Here is a 21,177-nt window from a genome sequence, read left to right on the forward strand (position 1 = left end):
GATACCCTAACATCACAATTAAAAGAACTAGAGAAGCAAGAGCAAATAAATCTAAAAACTAGCAGAAGACAAGAAATAACTAAGATCAGAGTAGAATTGAAGGAGATAGTGACACAAGAAGCCATTCAAAAAATTAATGAATCCAGGATCTGATCTTTTGAAAAAATTAACAAAATAGATAGACTGCTAGCTAAACTGATAAAGAAGCAAAGAGAGAAGAATCAAACAGACACAACAAAAAAATGATAACGGGGATATCACCACTGACCCCATAGAAATACAAAATACCTTCAGAATACTACAAATACCTCTACCTAAATAAACTAGAAAATCTAGAAGAAATGGATAAATTCCTGGACACACACACCCTCCCAAGAAGTTGGCTCCCTAAATAAAACAATAACAAGTTCTGAAATTGAGGTAGTAATTAATAGCCTACCAACCAAAAAAAGCCCAGGACCAGACAGATTCACAGCCAAATTCTACCGGAGGTACAAAGAGGAGCTGGTATCATTCCTTCTGAAACTATTCCAAAAGAATTGAAAAGGAGGGATTCCTTAGTAACTCATTTTATGAGGTCAGCATCATCCCGATACCAAAACCTGGCAGAGACACAACAACAACAAAAATAAAACTTCAGGCCAATATCCCTGATGAACATCAATGCAAAAATCCTCAATAAAATACTGGTAAACCGAATCCAACAGCACATCAAAAAGCTTACCCACCACAATCAAGTCGGCTTCATCCCTGAGGTGTAAGGCTGGTTCAGCATACACAAATCAATAAACATAATTCATCACATAAACAGAACCAGAGACAAAAGCCACATGATTCTCAATAGATGCAGAAAGGGCCTTTGATAAAATTCAACAACTCTTCATGTTAAAAGTTTTTAATAAACTAGGTATTGATGGAACATATCTAAAAATAATAAGTGCTATTTGTGACAAACCCACAGCCAATATCATACTGAATGGGCAAAAGCTGGAAGCATTCTTTTTGAAAACTCGTGCAAGACAAGGATGCCCTCTCTCACCACTCCTATTCAACATAGTATTGGAAGTTCTGGCTAGAGCAGTCAAGAGAAAGAAATAAAGGGTATTTAAATAGGAAGAGAGGAAGTGAAATTTTCTGTTTCCAGATGACATGATTCTATAGTTAGAAAACCCTATTGTCTCAGCCCCAAAACTCCTTAACCTGATAAGCAACTTCAGCAAATCTCAGGATACAAAACGGATGTGCAAAAATCACAAGTATTCCTACACACAAAAAATACACAAGCAGAGAGCCAAATCATGAATGAACTCCCATTCACAATTGCTACAAAGAGAATAAAATACTTAGGAATACAACTTACAAGGGATGTGAAGGACCTCTTCAAGGAGAACTACAAACCACTGCTCAAGGGAATAAGAGAGGACACAAACAAATGGAAAAACATTCCATCCTCATGGATAGGAAGAATCAATATCATGAAAATGACCATACTGCCCAAAATAAATTATAGATTCAATGCTATTCCCATCAAACTACCACTGACATTCTTCACAGAATTAGAAAAAACTACCCTAAATTTCATATGGAACCAAAAAAGAGCCTGTATAACCAAGACAATCCTTAGCAAAAAGAACAAAGCTGGAGGCATCATGCTGCCTGACTTCACACTATACTACAAGGCTAGAGTAACCAAAACAGCATGGTACTGGTACCAAAACAGCCATATAGACCAATGGAACATAACAGAGACCTCAGAAATAACATCACACATCTACAACCATCTGATCTTTGACAAACCTGACAAAAACAAGCAGTGGGGAAAGGATTCCCTATTTAATAAATGGTGCTGAGAAAACTTGCTAGCCATATGCAGAAAACTAAAACTGGACCCCTTATACCTTAGACAAAAATAAACTCAAGATGGATTAAAGACTTAAATGTTAAACCCATAACCATAAAAACCCTAGAAGAAAACTTAGGGAATACCATTCAGGACATAGACATGGACAATGATTTCATGATGAAAATGCTAAAAGAAATAGCAAGAAAAGCCAAAATAGACAAAGGGGATCTAATTAAACTAGAAGCACTAAAGAGCTTATGCACAGCAAAAGAAACTACCATCAGAGTGAACAGGCAACCTACAGAATGGGAGAAAATTTTTGTAATCTACCCATCTGACAAAGGTCTAATATCCAGAATCTATAAGAAATGTAAACAAATTCGCAAGAAAAAAAGAAACAACCCCGTCAAAAAGTGAACAAAGGATATGAACAGACTCTTCTCAAAAGAAGACATTTATGCAGCCAAAAAACATGAAAGAAAGTTCAGCATCACTGATCACTAGAGAAATGCAAACCAAAACCACAATGAGATACCATCTCACGCCAGTCAGAATGGCGATTATTAAAAAGTCAAGAAACAATAAATGCTGGCGAGGATGTGGAGAAATAGGAACGCTTTTACACTGTTGGTAGGAATGTAAATTAGTTCAACCATTTTGGAAGACAATGTGATGATTCATCAAGGATCTAGAACCAGAAACACCATTTGACCCAGCAATGCCATTACTGGGTATATACCCAAAAGAATATAAATCATTCTACTATAAAGATACCTGTACATGTACGTTTATTGCAACACTATTTACAATAGCAAAGACATGGAACCAACCCAAATACCCATCAATGATAGACTGGACTAAGAAAATGTGGGACATATACACCATGGAATACTATGCAGTCATAAAAAGAAATGAGATCATATCCTTTGTAGGGACATGGATGAAGCTGGAAGCCATCACCTTCAGCAAACTAACACAGGATCAGAAAACCAAACAGTGCATCTTCTCACTCATAAGTGGGAGTTGAACAATGAGAACGTATGGACACAGGGAGGGCAACAACACATACTGGGGTCTGTCGTGGGGTGAGGGGCAGGGAGAGGGAGAGCATTAGGACAAACAGCTAATGCATGCAGGGCTGAAAACCTTGATGATGGGTTGATAGGTGCAGCAAACCACCATGGCACATGTATACCCATGTAGCAAACCTGCACATTCTGCACATGTATCCCAGAACTTAAAGTACAATTTTTTTAAAAAGCAAACAAGTAAATAAATGGATACAAAGCAGAAAAAAAGAAGAAAATACTTATTTAACAGGATGGCATTTATTACCCAGAAAGTTCTGAAAAAAATTATTAGGAGATACTTGCTCCCTAGGGTGCTAAAGATAGACTACTTAAAATCAACATTACAAATTACAGAACATGAAAGATACGTGTATCTTGAACTTTGCATAAAACTGATGTCTCTTTATGGTTAAATTTAGACTATAATTTACTTTGGACGGGGCAATATCGCAGCAGTGATGCTGTGTCCTTCTGTGTGCATCAGCACATCATAAAAACTTGTCCTAGCACAGTTAATGTTAATGATTCACTTGGTTAAAGAGCTCTCTGACAGACGGTCGCACTACAGAGTTAATTATTTTTCTCTTCATTATGAGGTATCTTTACGCAGCTGATGTGCATAAACCATCACATTTAATCTGGCAGCTGCCCTTCTTTCTTAGGTTTTCTTTGCATATATCTGTCTTTGGTAAATGAAAACTCTCATCTTTGTTTACACGCCAGAAAAACTAGAAAAAGAAACACAGCCTCTTCCACTTACTGAATTTTTGACAAAATATTCTTCTTTGGCCAAAAACATTGACATTACTGGTGAGCTTGTTAAAAATTCAGAAACTGAGTCTTTCTTCCAGATCTTCTGAAAAAACAGTCTACATTAACACGATCTCCAGTTTATTGTACACATTAAAATTTGAGAGGTACCTTTTAAGTCAATATGTCTTTTCCATCTGAAAAATATACAGAACTCATTCTGTATGATACAAATATAGGACTCAAAAATGTAATAAAAGAAATAAAATACCCAATCTCAGTTTTTCTTTCTTTCTTTCTCTTTCTTTCTTTCTTTTTCTTTCTTTCTTTCTTTCTTTCTTTCTTTCTTTCTTTCTTTCTTTCTTTCTTTCTTTCTTTCTTTCTTTTTCTTTCTTTCTCTCTCTTTCTCTCTTTCTTTCTCTCTTCCTCTGTTCCTCTCTTTCTCTCTCTCCCCTCCCTTCCTTCCTTCCTTCCTTCCTTCCTTCCTTCCTTCCTTCCTTCCTTCCTTCCTTCCTTCCTTTGATGGAATTTCACTCTGTGACCCAGGCCAGAATGCAGAGGCATGATATCGGCTCACTGCAACTCCCCCATCTCCCAGGCTCGAGCGATTCTTGTGCCTCAGCTCCCAATTAGCTGGGATCCATTCCCAGCTATTTTTTGTATTTTCAGTAGAGATGGGGTTCCACCATATTGCCCAGGTTGGTCTTGAACTCCTAGTCTCAAGTCATCTGCCCATCTTGATCTCTCAAAGTGCTGGGATTACAGGCATGAGCCACCGTGCCCTGCCAGTTTCAGGTATTTCTTTATAGCAATGAAAGAATGGATTTACACACTTCCCAATGACGTGAACATGAAAAGTAAAGTCGGTGAGGGATTTTAAAAGTGTCAATGCCCCTGATGACTCCAACCATGCTCAACCACAAAGTACACCAGCCCAATTCAATCTCTAGAAATAAGAACATGTAAGAGTCACTAAATAAATAAAATTGAGGTGGTTGTCCATCCCAGAAAACAAAGACATACCTGCCTCTTTGCAGGAAAGACAGGAGGCTCTAATTACCTCTGCTGCTCCTTGGACTTTTCTGGGGAAATAGTCTTAAGGGAAGAGGACATGCATGCTACCCTTGGGCAGGGCAGTAAGCAGCTAGCTAGAAGACTAACATTTCTTTGAAGACTCAAGGTCTATTTTTTTAAAAAGCCATGTAATTTTGTGTTCTAATCTATAACATATCTTTTGGAGTTTAATTGCAAAACTAAAATTTTAAACGATTGATTTCTAACCTGGCCAATTCTGAGAATCTCAGCCTTGCCTAAAAATATGAATCACAAATGTGGCTTGGAATCAGTATTTTTTACAAATTTTGCCAGGTGATTTTCTTTATCAAAGAGATTTCATCCTAAAAACTAGTTTTCAAAATTTACTAGTGGTGCTGCTGTAGTTATGCATACTTATTATGGTTTCTATCATGGGGAAAACCAAGCTGGTTGGGTGGAACCTGAAATACAAAAGTGATAGTAAATATCTATTCTATGGAGGCAACTACAGTAAACACTATTTGTGAGGGACTGAATAGGTAGAGCTCCTCATTCCACACTCACAGAGGATGTTCAGAAGTTCCAGTGCATGCTTTTAGAATTCAGTCTTAAAACAAGCAATCGTAATTAACCACTTACTCATGTGTCCCATTGAGAATTTGTCTTCTAAGAATATGCTCCTTGTAACTAAAGGAAAACTAAATATTTTATTCAAACATTTTGGACACACATGTTGAGGGAAGATTATCTCATACACTGAACAAGTTACAACTGAAAGCATAGAAAGCAGTGTGAGGGAGAAATGGGTCTAGTCTTGCTTCTGATACAAGCTGTTTCATCTTAGCCACTTTATTTAACTTTACTCAGCTTCAATTTCCTTGGCTGTAATATACAGTGTAAAAATGGAACATAATTTATCGGGTTGTTATAAGTATTAAGTGAGAAAATAACATACAGCAATTGTTCAATAAAAGTTATTTACCACTAATAATGAGAATCTTATAACCTATAATATTATATTATCTTCTTTTTGGGAAGTAAACATATGATCAAAAGATTGATTAAAATAAATTACATTTCTTTTAGACCCCCATTCGAACTGCATGGTTTTCTTTTTGTATACTGAAGACTCTCACAAACATTTTTGCTATTCTGGTAAAAATCATGCTGGTATTAATTTTCATCTGAAAATTCAACTTATTCTGAAATATATCCTTATATTTACTTTATAAATATTATTATCATATGAAAGGCTGATTTCTGGCACCTCCGGTGGTTCACATCTTGGAGATCAATGTGCAGAACAATTTTAAAAGAGATATATAGATAGTTCTAAAAATATATAATATATCTCTAGTTCATAGATTTAGATGAAGTCGAATCCCATGAAATATAACATATACATAGGGATAGAAACCAGACTTAATAAAAACTTTAATATAGAAATTATACTACATATATTATAAAGAGTTTATACATATGGATGTGGATCTCTATGTCTGTATAGGTTTATGAATGTAGAATTAAAATACAGAAGTTTCTCAAATGGTAAAACGTACATAGGCTTGGAAGTTAGACTTGAGTTGAAATCCTGGCTCTCTCACTTACCATCTGGACATATTATTTAACCTCCCAGAAATGAAAGGATGGCTTAACATATGGAAATCAATAAACATGATATATTACATAAATACACCAGGAACAAAAACCATATTATTATTTCAATAGATGCAGAAAAAGAATTTGGTAAAATTCAACATCTCTTTATTATCAAAACACTAAAAAATTGAGTATAAAAGGAGTATACCTCAAAACAATGAAGACCATATTTGACAAACCCATGGCTAACATCATACCAAAGGGGGAAAAATTGAAAGCCTTTCTGCTAAGATCTGGAACAAGATCAGCATGCCCATTTTCTTCACATTTATTCAACATACTACTGGAAGTTCTAGCCAGAGCAATCAGATAAGAGAAAGAAATAAATGACATCCAAATTGGAAAGGAAGAAATAAAATTATCCTCGTTTGCAGATGACATGATCTTACACTTAAAAAATCCTAAAGACTCCACCAAAAACTGTTAGAAATGATAAGCAAACTCAGTAAATTGCAGGACACAAAACCAACATACAAAAATTAATAGCATTTATATACACCAACAGTGAACAATCTGAAAAAATAAATCAAGAAAGCAATCCCATTTACAATATTTATTAAAAAATTAAAAATGCCTAGGAATAATTTTGACTAAAGAAGTGAAAGATCTCTACAATGAAAACTATAACACTCTAATGAAAGAAGTTGAAGTGGACACAAAAAATGGAAAGATAGTCTATGCTCATTAATTGGAAGAATCAGTATTGTTAAAATGTCAACACTACCCGAAGCAATCTACAGTTTCAATGCAATCTCTATCAAAATACCAATGACATTCTTCACAGGAATATAAAAAACTATCCTGAAATTTATATTAAAACACAAAAGATTCTGAATAGCCAAAGCAATCCCGTGCAAAAAGAACAAAGCTGGAGGCATCACACTAACTGACTTCAAAATATGCTACAAAGCTATAGCAACCAAATCAGCATGGTACTGGCAAAAAAACAGAAAATATCCCAATGGAACGGAATAGAGAACCCAGAAATAAACACATGCGTTTACAGCCAAATCATTCTTGACAAAGGTGTCAAGAACATCAAGGAAAGGACAGTCTCTTCAACAAATGGTGCTGGGAAAACTGGATATCCATATGCAGAAGAATGAAATTATGCTCCTACCTCTCATCATATAAAAATCAAATAATAAAGGATTAAGTTCTTAAATCTAAGAACCGAATCTATGAAACTCCTAGAAGAAAACATGGGGTAAATGCTCCAGGACACTGGTCTGGGCAAATTTTCTGGGGGGTAAAATCTGAAAAGCACAGACAACTCAAGCAAAAATAGATAAATGGAATTGCATCAAGCTCAAAATTTCTGCACAGCAAAGGAAACCATCAACAAATTGAAGTGACAGCCCACAGAATAAGGGAAAATATCTGCAAATGCTTCATCTGACAAGGGATTAATAACTAGAATATATAAATAACTCAAATAACTCAATGGGAAAAAAATCTAATAATCTGATTAAGAAATGGGCAAAAAATCTGAATAGACATTTCTCAAAAGAAGACATACAAATGGCAAATAGGTATATAAAAATGGTTAACATCACTGATCATCAGGGAAACGCAAATAAAAACTACAGTGAAATACCATGTCACTCCAGTTAAAATGGCTTTTATAAAAAAGACGGTGAATGCCGGTGAGAATGCAGAGAAACAGGAACCTTCGTACACTGTTGGTGGGAATGCAAATTTTGACAGCCACTGTGAAAAACAGTATGGACTGAAAAAAACTAAACATGGAACAACTCTATGATCCAGCAATTTCACTACTGGGTATATATCCAAAAGGGAGGAAATCTGTATATTGAAGAGATAGTGGCACTCACATGTTGACTGCAGCTCTATTCTAAATAGCCAAAATATGGAATCAACCTAACTACCTAACTGCCCACCAATGGATAAATGGATAAAGAAAATGTGATATGTATACACACACACACACACACACACACACACACAAAATGTAATACTATTCAGCCATAAAAATCAGTGAAATCCTGTAATTTACAGCAGCATGGATGGAACTGGAGGTCATTATGTTAAAAGAAATAAGCCAAGCACAGAAAGACAAATATCACATGATCTCACTCATATTTAGGCCCTAAGTAAGTGGATCTTAGGAAGACAGAGAGTAGATTGGTTGTTACCAGAGAGGGGGAAGGGTAAAGGCCAGGGTTGGATGAAGAAAGGTTGGTGAATGTGTACAAAAATACAGTCAGATAAAAGAAATAAGACCTAAGCGTTTGATAAATCAGTAGGGTGACTATAGTAAACAGTAATCTATTACATACTTCAAAACAGCTAGTAGAGAATAATTCAAGTGTTCCCAGTATTAAGAAAAATGTTTCAGGTGATAGATATGCCAATTGCCCTGATTTGATTATTATGCCTTACATGAATATATCAAAATATCACATGTACTCCAAAAATACTTACATCTATTGTGTCAATGAACATATGTAAATAAATAAATACATAGGAATCAAGAAGACATCATAGATCATTGCATGAATTTGGGGCAATTATGATTTTACATATTCTACAAAACTGTCTCTTGATAAAGTCCTTAGAAATTAAAAATTAATGTTCTAAATTCCAGTATGTTTCTATTTGTATTTTTTTTAACTTTTATTTTAGATTCAGGGATACATGTGCAGGTTTGTTATATAGGTAAACTGTGTGTCATGGGGATGTGACGTACAGATTGTTTCGCCAATCAGGTAATAAGCATAGCACCCAATAGGTAGTTCTTCAATCCTCACCTTCCTCTCACCCTCCACCCTCAGGTAGGCCCAGTGTCTGTTGTTCCCTTCTTTGTGTCCGTATGTACTCAGTGTTTAGCTCTCATTCATAAGTGAGAACAAGCGGTATTTGGTTTTCTGTTCCTGTGTTAGTTTGCTTAGGATAATGGCCTCCCGCTTTATTCATGTTGCTACAAAGGACATAGTCTCATTCTTTCTCATGGCTGCATAGCATTCCATGAAAAAACCTCTTTATTTTGTCAACAAAATTTATAAGACAATACTTCACTTATTTGCCAAGTACCCTAAAGAATACGTGACAAATAAATTTTAATTTAGTTAATAAATTTTAATGTATTTATTTTAATAAACTTAAAATGCATTTGGAACAGCAAGAGCAAACTGCAAAAAAATCCAACTTTATATTATCTCTAATTCAACTCTTGGTGATATTTTATAAAATACCAAGTTCTATAAACTTCCCCTGGGCAAGGTGACCATAAAATGCATTGTCTACACTGAGATTCCTTAAAATCGAATAAGAGGCTGTTAGTGATTGCTTTGAAACAGTAGGGATAAACCAAGATTGTCCTGGGCATCTGTGATGTGTGATCATCCTATCTCTGGGCTTAAAGCTAGTGGTCCAGCCATCGCAAATACGTTCCTGAGTTCCTATTTGAATCCTGCTCTCTCTATATTAAACTTTTATATATTTAATGGTTACATTTACTTACCTTAAAGTTTTTCTAATTATCTCACTCTTGGAAATAAGATTTCATTATTTGATACTGAGCTATGAATACGTTTCCCTTCTTTTTCAGGAATGATAATAAGGTGTCAGGTAAGTCTTCATCTTTTCTATTTAACCTGCCAGCTCATTTTTAAACATTCCTGTTCCAGCTTTGGGGAGATTTCTGCCATCACAGTTGGTATTTCACAACACCTATTTCTGCTACAAGCCATTGCTCTTCTCAACTTTCTTTAGGAAATGAGCTGCTTTGCTTAGTCAAATCTCATTACTCTTTTCATAATTGCCTTAGGTCACCATTCATTATCAGAGAAGAATCTAAAGCTTTACTAGAACTGCTACTGAAGACATAGCTAAGATTCCCTGCTATAGGGCCTTACAAGAACTAAGTTCCATTTAAAAGCAAAACTGTATATATTGTGTTGCTTCTTTATCTTGTTTGCCTCACATATTAAACAGAATCAGTTCTGGAGGTCAGCTATGAAACCCAAGGTATGCAAGTTTCTGGTCTGAAATCTCTGTCATGATTAGGCTGTAATACATGCAAATCAATTAGGCAGAAGTTGGAACAATTGTTAAAATTTCTCTTAATCGTTTCTCTTAAATGATTAAGAGAAATGAGGTCACGGCAGTAGCTGGCAACACTGATTGCTGAAAACACAGCCATCATACCTTAGCTTAATATGTGACTCAGAGATGTGTATAATACATTTTTAAAATAATAGTATTTTAATGGACAAATCATAATTGTATTACATTAATGCAGCATCATGTGATGTTTTGATATATGTATACAATACATAATGGTTAAATCGGGCCAATTAACATATCCATCATATCACTTAACTTTTTTGTGATGATACATTTGAAATTTACTTTCTTAGTTATGTTGAAATATATAACGCATTATTACTGACCATTGTCACCCTGTTATGCAATGGATCTCAACACTTACTCTTACTGCCTAGCTGAAACTTTGTACCCTTTGATCAGCAACTCCTCATTCCCTTGCGGCCCCATCTCCTTCCCGCCGCAGCCCCTGGTAACCACCATTGTCCTCTCTACTTCAATGAACTAACTGGTTAGGATTCCACATATGCATGAGATCATGCAGGATTGATCTTTCTGTGCCTGGCTTATTTCACTTAGCATAATGTCCTCTAGATTCATTCCTGTTATTCCAAATGACAGAATTTCTTTTTTTAAAAAAAGTCATAGTTTAGAGGCTACAAAGGGAAACAAAAAAGTTAAAAAATTTTCAAATCAATTAACCATTTTCTGTTTTATTTTGAGTTTGGATATTTCTTGAGTCTCTAAGAGTAAAACTAAATTTATGTCTGGGCTAACAGTTACAGTAAAATGGTGCTGACAGTTTTTCTGCTTATGTGTGGGGCTTTAAAATGCAGTAATACTGAACTGAAATTTTATTAAAAAAATAAGGCTGGATATGGTGGCTCAGGCCTTTAATCCCAGCACTTTGGGAGGCTGAGGCAGGCAGATCTCTTGAGGTCAGGAGTTCGAGACCAGCCTGGCCAACATGATGAAGCCCTGTCTCTGCTAAAAATATAAAAATTAGCCGGGTGTGGTGGCACACGACTGTAGTCCCAGCTACTTGGGGGGCTGAGGCAGGAGAATCTCTTGAACCTGGGAGATGGATGTTTCAGTAAGCTGAGATCATGCCACTGCACTCCAGCCTGGGTGTCAGAGTGAGAGTCTGTCTCAAAACAACAACAACAAAAAAGATATTATTGATGGATTCTTGAAATGAATCATCAAAGCTATAACAGTTGTGATTATGAGCAACATTACTACCATGTGGCTAGTTAAGCATTTTCTTCTCAAATAGTAAACAAAGAGTCACATAAAAAGAAGACAAAATAAATGTGTGTGTGTGTGTGTGTGTGTGTGTGTGTGTATGCAACTAGGCAGGTTTCACACATACGGGAAAGAGAAAAATGCAGCCATTTCACCATAATGGCTATGTCTCAGGTAACTAAGCATTCTGTCAACATTTATGAAATTTTTCATGGTGAACTTCATTTTGAGGATAAAGTAATGAGCTGCAGCTAATATTTAGATCACAAGGCATGTTTTCATGCATTTTTTTCAGTATCATTCTTTTCTTGGTACCAAATACAGCATGGAACTAGCAAATAATACTTACTGAAGCAACTCTAGGGTCACGAGTTCAGACGACATTCATGTATCTGTTCTCAATTTCTGTGATCATTTATGTGCCAATATGAGCTTTCATCTGCCAGCATGATGCCTGATCTTTTAGCTGCATTTACAAGGTTTATAACTCTCACATTCTGACTTGGTTTAATAAAATGGTAATTTGAAGCCAGCCTCTGTACCCACCGCAGTACTACACAGCTGCTTTCTTATCCAGAAGATTTCCCTGTTATTCATCTCCGTATTGATTGTCTCCAACCCACACAATATCTTTTTCCATTTTCATATTCACTCATAGAACAATCTAGGCATATTCTACAGCCTACATACACTAAAAAAAAAAATAAATCCAACTACCTACAGATTTTCTTCCATGCATTTGTCTCTTCCCTCACCCACACAGTCAACCCCCTTACTCACCACTTGCTTCAATTTTCTTACTCTGTATATGAACTAATTCACTGCTTCTTTCTGCTTAAACTTTGTTTTTCTATTTTTTAGCCATTTCTCCTTTCCTGCTTTTAACAACTTACTTTTCCCTGTGTTTCTTTTTTATTTTCTTCTTTATCAATTTGTCATCACGTTAATATTATCTGTCTAAATAGAATATGTTATCAAGCATGCCTTCAATATATAGTTACTAATTATTTATTCTGTGTTAGGATACTAGATAGTAAGGATAAAAAGATGAATATAACACAATATCCTCTTCCCCTTTCTCATGCATGTCCTCAAGGACCCCAGACAAAAATAGAAAAAAAGTAGCTATGAATGTGAGTCCTGGGCCTGGCAAGATGGACTGCACCAAATTCAACTCCTTCCACTACAAACAAATAGATAGCATTAAAAACTCCACATTTGGGCTCACAATAAAAAAATGCATTCCAAAATGTCAAAACATAAGAAGGAAAGCAGTAAATGAATAGGAACAGAAGGAACATGAGTCGACATAGTGTTACGAATGGGAGCTAGGTACCCAGTATCCAAGAGCCTGGGTTTTAACGCCCACATGAGGCAGAAGACCAGGTCTTGAGCCCATGTAAAGCTGAAAGCTGGAAATATGACCCCATGTATAAAGCCAGATTGTAATTTGAAAGACTTTCAGAGTGTGATATTGGCAAAGAGAGAGTCCAATAGACCAGTGAAGCACAATAGAGCCTCATAGGAACAGACCCACGTATAGACAGGGAATTAGTGAATGAGACAGGTGAAGCTAAACTCAGCAGGTAATAGTACACAATAAATAGTGCAGGCACAATTACTTAACCATATGAAAAATTAGATTTCTACTTCACCCTGAGACATTTTAAGCAGTTTTAGTAGGTGTAACTGACATAACATAAACTGCACATACGAAAGTGTATAGTTTGTTAAGTTTTGGCACATGTACAGAACCACAGTCAAGATAATGAACATGTCAATAAACCCCAAAGATTTCTTGATGCCCCTTCGTAAACCCTTACTTCCACCACAACCTTTATCACTAGGCAACTACTGATTTCTTTTCTATCATTAAGGATAAGTTTGCATTTTCTAGAATTTTATGTAAATGGAATCATAGAATATGTCATCTTTTTAATCTGGCTTTAGTCAGTCATCATAATTATTTTGAGATGTATCCAAGATGCTGTATACATCAATAGTTCATTATTTATTATTATTACATAGTATTTATTGTATGGATATACCATCATTAGTTTATCTATCTGTTGATGGAAATTTGGATTGTCATCAGTTTGGAGTATTATGAATAAAGTTGCTGTGGACATTCATGTGTAAATCTTTGTGTGGACATACATTTTTATTTCTTTTGGTTAAATACCTGGAGTGGAATAAATGAGATGTGGCAGGTGCCTGTTCAACTTTTTTTCTTTCTTTCATTTTCATTTCTTAGAGACTGGGTCTCACTCTATCACCCAGGCTGGAGTGCAGTGATGCAATCATAGCTCACTCTAGTCTCGAACTCCTGGGCTCAAGTGATCCCCCCACCTCAGTCTCCCGAAGTGCTGAGATTACAGGCATGTGCCACTGCACCCAGCCTGATCAACTTTTTAATTTTTTTTTAACAAAAACTGCGAAACTGTGTTTTGAAGGAGTTGTAATATTTGTTGTAAAGTTGTGATATTTGTACCATCCTCTATTCCCCCAAAATAGCTTATGGGAGTTAGTTGCTTCTCATCGTTAATGCTGTTTGCCACGCACTGATGCAGAGGACAAAATAAATTTGGTAGGCACCACTTGATTCACTTCACTTATTTAAAAAACACACAAAATCTCCAAGGTTTTGACAGTGGAATGAGAGTTGTTGATTAGGGCATCTGACTAGTTGGTCCAGACTCTCTTACTACTGAGTTTCTTCTTCATTTGCACTCTTAGCACTGGGCTTAATTTCATCACCACTAGGCTGGGCTCAGGATTGTGCAGCCCATGCTCTAAAACTAGGTAAGAATTTGTCATGTGCTTCCTTTTACTGTCAATTCAGGAATGGTCTAAAGTACACGTAAGTAATTGTGGGAAAAAAACAATTAGTTAATAAGATAAAAGGTGATTAAATAAAATAAATTATTTTAGAGCTATAAGTTATTTTAGAGTTATCATTATTGAAAAATTTGAAATGTCATGTCCTTTATCCATCATACACCCTGGCATCCAGAAGCTAATTAGGAAAAAAAATTCAAAATTCATGATGATAAAAAGTTCAGCCCATCTGAAAGACATGATGATGCTTTATGTGCCTAATTAAAGTTGAAAATTATATAAAGCAAAAACGAACAAAAATAAGAGAGACTGAAAATTTTTGTCTTGTCTAGAAAATTGAATAGTGCTCTCTCAGCAATTGATAGAACAACCCTGATTTTAAAAACCAAGAAGCATAGAAATACCTAGAACAAATTATCAGCCAACTTGACTTTGGTGACATTTATAGATATTATACTCAAAAACTGCAGATTCCACTTTTTTTCTTTTCAAATTCTCATGGAATTTTCACCAATTCAGACCATATACTGGTCCTTAAAATGATTCCTAATGAATTTCAAAAGGCTGAAATTTCACAGGGACTATTGTCTGACCACAACAGAATAAAATTATTCACCCAAATAACATTTTTAGAAAATCTCATCCTTCTAAAAATACACTTCTAAATAACCTATGGGTCAAAAGAGAAATCACATATATTAGAAGATATTTTAATTGAATAATAATAAAAATACAACATATCAATATTTTGGAAATGCAGCTAAAACAGTGCTTAGAGGAAAATTGTATTTTTAAATTACTGTATTAGAAAAATGTTAAAAGATGTCTATATACCTTCATTTTATGAAAGATGAAAAAGAAAACAAAAACTAAAAAGCAGAAATAAGGAAATAATGAAGATAAAAAAATCAACATGAAAAACAGACTAACAATAGGGAACATTAAAGAGGGCAAAGATTCTTGTGTGTGTGTGAAAAGATTAATACAATTGAGAAGAAATAAAAAAATGGAGAGAAAGATAAAAATTATCAATCTCGGGAAGAAAAATGGCTTATTACCAGTATTCTACAGATGTTAAAAGATAATCAGACATTTAAAAGATAATCAGAGGGCATTTGTAGAAACATTATGCAATATTGACAATCTATAAAAATAGGTAAGATCTTTGAAAAGCAAAATTTACCAACTTAACAGAACAAGAAAGATAACAACTCCATAGCTCTGTGAGTTGAATACATTTAATTTGTAATGAAAAACGTTCTCACAAAGAAAATTTCGGGCCCTGAGTTTTACTCATGAATTCTATCAAACATTTAAGAAAGAAAGAATATGAATCTTATATTAACCCTTGGAAACATGTTCCACTTGTTTTATGAGGACAGCATTACCCGGATTTCAAAACCCGGTAAAGTTATTTCAATTAAAAAAACCTAAAAATAATGCTCCTTGTGAACAAAGATGCAATAATTTGTAACAAAAACATTAGCAAATCAAATCTTCCAATGTATAAAGAGGAATACAGCATGACCAAATTAGCGAAATATCGGAAATGCAAGATTGGTTTCTATTAAAAAAGTCAATCATGTAATTCAGTACATTAACAGAACAAAACGGAAAAGCACTGGACAAAATTTAGCATACATCAATGATTAAAAACTCTTGGCACTACAGGAACTAAAGGTAACTTCCTCACTTCGAAAACTCTACAGCTCACATCCCACTTAACGGAAATACTGAGAGCTTCTCCTAAGATACCGACGTCCATTCCAACCACTAAGTTAAGACTGCATCTTGACCCGTACCTCATAAGAAATACACAAATTAATTTGAGGAAGATCGTTATTTTCAGGAAGTACCTCATAAGAAATACACAAGTTAATTTGAGAAGGATCATAATTTTCAGGAAGTAAAATAATAAGTGCAATGCAATAACTTACTCTCTGGATTTAATTCTGACAGAAAAAGGAAGTAGTTCCCTCAAGACGTATATAATAAATACGTAAAGATTTTTATATTCACCAAAATCTCAATAAAGTAGTTAAAGTAGAGACATAATTTCAATAATAGGGGAAAATAATAATATATCCAGAAAATGGTTATCAAAAAGTTATTTTCCAAGGCTATTTTGAACAATAATAATGAAGATTGGGAGTGGGGTTAGTAGCAACAGTATTTATCTTTTAAAAATAATTTAGAATAGATTATTCACTCACATCATGCAAAAATAAAAGTTATATTAAAAAACAAGAAAAAATGAGATCTTTAACGTAATGCTATGGATAACCAAGGAAGGCATGGTATCTGTCCACACTTATGTGAACCTAAGGTAAATTTCTTTCTTTCTCTTTTTTTTTTTTATGAGACGGAGTCTTGCTCCGTGGTCCAGGCTGGAGTGCAGTGTCACGATCTCAGCTCACTGCAACCTCCGCCTTCTGGATTCAAGCAATTCTCCTGTCTCAGCCTCCCGATCACAGGTGCCTCCTGGGATTACAGGTGCCTGTGCCACCATGCCCGGCTAATTTTTATATTTTTAGTAGAGAGGGGGTTTCACCGTATTGGTCAGGCTGGTCTGGAACTCCTGACCTCAGGTTATCTACCCTCCTCAGCCTCCTAAAATGCTGAGATTACAGGTGTGAGCCACTGTGCTTAGCCCCCTCTGGTAAATTTCTAAGTAGGTATGAGATGCATGCCTTCTAAATAAAAATAAAATTAATTAAGGCCTTGACTAATAGGTAATGCTTTACTGTTTAACATTTAACCAGTGAAATTATACAGATGTTTTGAAGTTACTGCATTCATTCATATTTTCTTAGAAACTTGCACATGCCTCCTGGTCTGAAAACACATGGAAACAAAATCTCTACTCTTTTGGAGTTGACATTCTTTGGGGTGGTGCAACAGCAAACAATTAAATTCACTTTTAGTTTTTAGTAAATTATGTAATTATTAGGAGTTGCATAATATACATATACTGTTTGTGCACGAATTAGAAATTCAATTATTAAATTTATTTCTGGGAGAGACTAATAATTAAATGACCATTATAAATGTGAAATAAACTCAGAATTAATTTAGTTACTTTGTCAGTAAAATAACATAGCCATGAATTAGTCATAGATGTTTTCCTTTCATATTCTTACAAGTTTAAATTTCGGTCTTCTTTATTGTTCTTTCCTTTTTTTTTAACCATGTTATCTCTATTTTGGAGGATACACTTATGCCTACCACCTCAGCATGTAAGCGTGTTTACATATCTCTTTATGACAACAAAATAGTGACAGCTGGCATACAGTGAATGCCTCTACTATGTGCTGGTTACTTTGCTTGTCTTTACATTCATTCCCTCATTTGCTCTTCCTGACACCTCTAGGAAGTATGTCCTGTTATTAATCTACCTCATTGAGGAGTAACCTAAATAATTTATGCAAACTCATACAATAAAGTGTTGGAATTGAGCCAAGCTTATCATGATGTCCATACTCACAGAGATATTCACTTATTTGTGGTTTATTTACTTTGTATATATACAAGTACATAGACTTTATGAAAAAAAATGCTCCAACTGCAGAAAACACAACATAACCCTTTCAATATTTTTAAACCCAATGCTCCTTATATACCCAATTGGTTTATAAGTAAATATTGATATATTAAAAATATTTTGAAGATGAATGGCTGCTTGCAATCTCTTTTTGAATTTTATAAAGTGCTTTAAATCTAATTTCTATGATTTGAATCAAGATTTTTCAATTGGTAATTTATGGATGAGTTCTTCATTTATAAATCGACAAATTCCTATGTGAATATTTGAATATAAGGTGTAAAATCAATTGTATTATCCCCAATCCGTGCTGCCCTGAAATCTGGCATAGTCCTATCTGTTGCACTTCCGGGTTGTGCTTGGAACCCCAAACTCTCTATCTAGCTAACATCTAATGGGACACTTCTGGACCATCCAGGGGCCAACATCCCACTCTGCTCTCTCCTGTCATCACATACCTGGAGTTGTATATTAACAATGATCAGCCAAGTAGAAGAGGCAGGTGCCCTATTGCATAATACATAATAGGTAGTTAAAGTACATACATTCTATCTTACCCACCAACCCTATAACAGACAAATGCAACAGATAATAGTGTTTTGTCTAGAAATGATGTTATAATCATTTAGGAAACTATTTTAGGGAATGATGACAAAAGTTAATAATAATAAAAATGAGCTTCTTCTCCCAAACATGTAACTCATTCTAACATGAAAAGCTTCCATAGTGAAGCTTTAGGTTTATGTTATTATGTTAGCACACTCCCCATTTTGCCACACTAAGGTTTCTAAATGTACACTTTGCATTTGCTTAATCTACTTTCCCACCAGGTTACATTTTCCAATCTGTCTTGTCTTGAATACTTGTCTTTAAAAATTGGACAAGACAAAAATTAGCCGGGCATGGTGGTGCACACCTGTAGTCCCAGCTACTCGGGAGGCTGAGGCTGGAGAAACACTGGAACCCGGGACGCGGAGGTTGCAGTGAGCCGAGATCGCGCCACTGCACCCCAGCCTCGCGACAGAGCGAGGCTCCGTCTCAAAAATAAAATAAAATAAAATAAAAGTTGGACAAAAACAATACCGAGGAAGCAGAAACACAGAACAAAGAGGACATAAGCACTGTTTGAAAAATCTGACACAGAGGTTATTCTCATGAAAATTACAGAGATATCTTTGTTAATCAACTAGATTAAAATGCAGTTAATAGATAAACTTACCCTGGTTTTGTGTCATTTACAACACAGTGATAAGTAAATGTTCCAAACATCTGAACTCCTAAAATTCCATAAAGAAGTAGAAAGAAAAGTAGAAAAATGGAAACACTCCATATTTGTTCTCCTGATCGCCTGGGGAAACAAAAGTTGGTACAGTACATAAAACTTACAAAAAACTTCATAAACGTTTCCTCTTAACTTAGTGTAAAGCAGCGCTCACTTTAAAATGTTTGTAATTCTGGTCCTTGGCAGTTCAAATCGGAAATAAATCCGGAATGCTCGGATCATAATCAGTGGCCGTGGAATCCGCAACATGCCCCAAGGTGACATCTGATCAACTATATCAGCAATTTCAAACACCTACAAATTAAAAGATGGGTAAATGAGGTTGGATTTTCCCTTAGCATTGCTTATAGTCATGGAATATACAGATGTTAGCCGCATAAGTAGGTGCACCTCTACTCTGAATTTAGCCATACATTATTTTCCACCAAAATCCACTTTCTTCTGAGTATATTTTGAAGCTATAGCTATCTTAACAGAAACAAATACATAAACTAATAAGAACAACATTAATGTTCATTTCCTGTCACATTCATTAAGACAGTTTTTAGTTACAAGAAGTGCCAACTTAGAATATAAAGTAAGTATGCTGTCTTTCTTATTAATAATGTTCTTTGGTGGAGGCTTTTGAATATCTAGAAAATAATAGAGAAAGGGCTAAAAACATTAAAAAAGAATTGCACTATTTACTAACAGAGGCAAAATAATAATTCGAAATGTTTGTCAATCACACAATAGTTATTAAATGGAAAAGAACACATTAATGTGAGGAACGATTCAACCTGAGAAAGCTGATTAAAAAAATATATGAGTGATGAAATTAAATTGTGGGAGAGGTGAACTTTATAAAAATAAGAAAGGAAAGCTTATCAACAAACACTGTGATGAGGTGGCAGAATGGGCTGTGAAGTTTTGAATTCTGAATTTTTAAATAAAGAATAGATGAATGAACTCTAGAGACCTGTGCAACATTGTACCTATAGTTAACAATAATTTATTGTACAATTAAAATTCATTAAAACAGTAGATCTCATGTTAGGCATTCTTACCACAATCAAATCAAAACAGATCAAATCAAATCAATAGAATATAGTAACTTTAGCTGAATTAAAAGGCAAAATCATGTCTGAATGAATGCACAGAAATTAATTCTACTTATTTTCCAATCAAATCTCTCCTGTAAGCCTTTTTAATGTACATTCCCCATCACTTACAGTAAAGCATTTAATATTTGCAATACAGTATTTTATGCTGGCTAATACCTATCCAGATATGGGAAGACGAGACTTTAAATTTTTAACTTCAATGTTTTATTTACAAACACAGAAATATTACTCCACATTGTTGCCTTCATTTCAGGGAATATATTTTATATCTGATTAACAGCTAATAATTTTCTATAGTATTGATTTTCATTTCTGATTGAGAAATAATTCACAAATGTAACTGAAAATAATTAAGATATTACAGCTATTGACTTTTCTAACAATAAAATGTTTGAGGTGATATAAAATTGCTAATTATGCAGATTTGATCATTGTACCTTGTATACATCAAGTATCACTCAGTCTCCCATAAATACATACAAGTATTATGTATCAATTAAAATTAATTTTTCAAATTTCAAATATGTCAGAGTAAACAGATTAATCACATCTGCTAAAATAAAAATAAAATAAAATGTAGGCAATTACACAATCACATTTGATATATATTTTGTAATATTTCTATTTAGACTTTTATTTTTTTATTTTTTATTATTATACTTTAGGTTTTAGGGTACATGTGCACAATGTGCAGGTTTGTTACATATGTATCCATGTGCCATGTTGATTTCCTGCACCCATTA

General features: G+C 34.7%; 1 protein-coding gene across 5 annotated transcripts in view; it reads right to left on the reverse strand.

Moving 5' to 3' along the window:
* NALCN (sodium leak channel, non-selective) overlaps positions 1-21,177 on the reverse strand; it is a 358,797-nt gene that overhangs the window by 303,612 nt on the left and 34,008 nt on the right. For all 5 annotated transcript variants that reach the window (XM_032151251.1, XM_032151250.1, XM_032151248.1 and 2 more), the window contains 2 exons: positions 19,486-19,625; positions 19,269-19,397 (listed from right to left, as the gene is read on the reverse strand). In XM_032151251.1, coding sequence (XP_032007142.1) covers positions 19,269-19,397; positions 19,486-19,625 — 269 coding nt within the window. The remainder of the gene's footprint in view (positions 1-19,268; positions 19,398-19,485; positions 19,626-21,177) is intronic.

Source organism: Hylobates moloch, unplaced genomic scaffold (genome assembly GCF_009828535.3).
Source record: "Hylobates moloch isolate HMO894 unplaced genomic scaffold, HMol_V3 SCAFFOLD_4, whole genome shotgun sequence".
Taxonomy (NCBI): Eukaryota; Metazoa; Chordata; class Mammalia; order Primates; family Hylobatidae; genus Hylobates; species Hylobates moloch.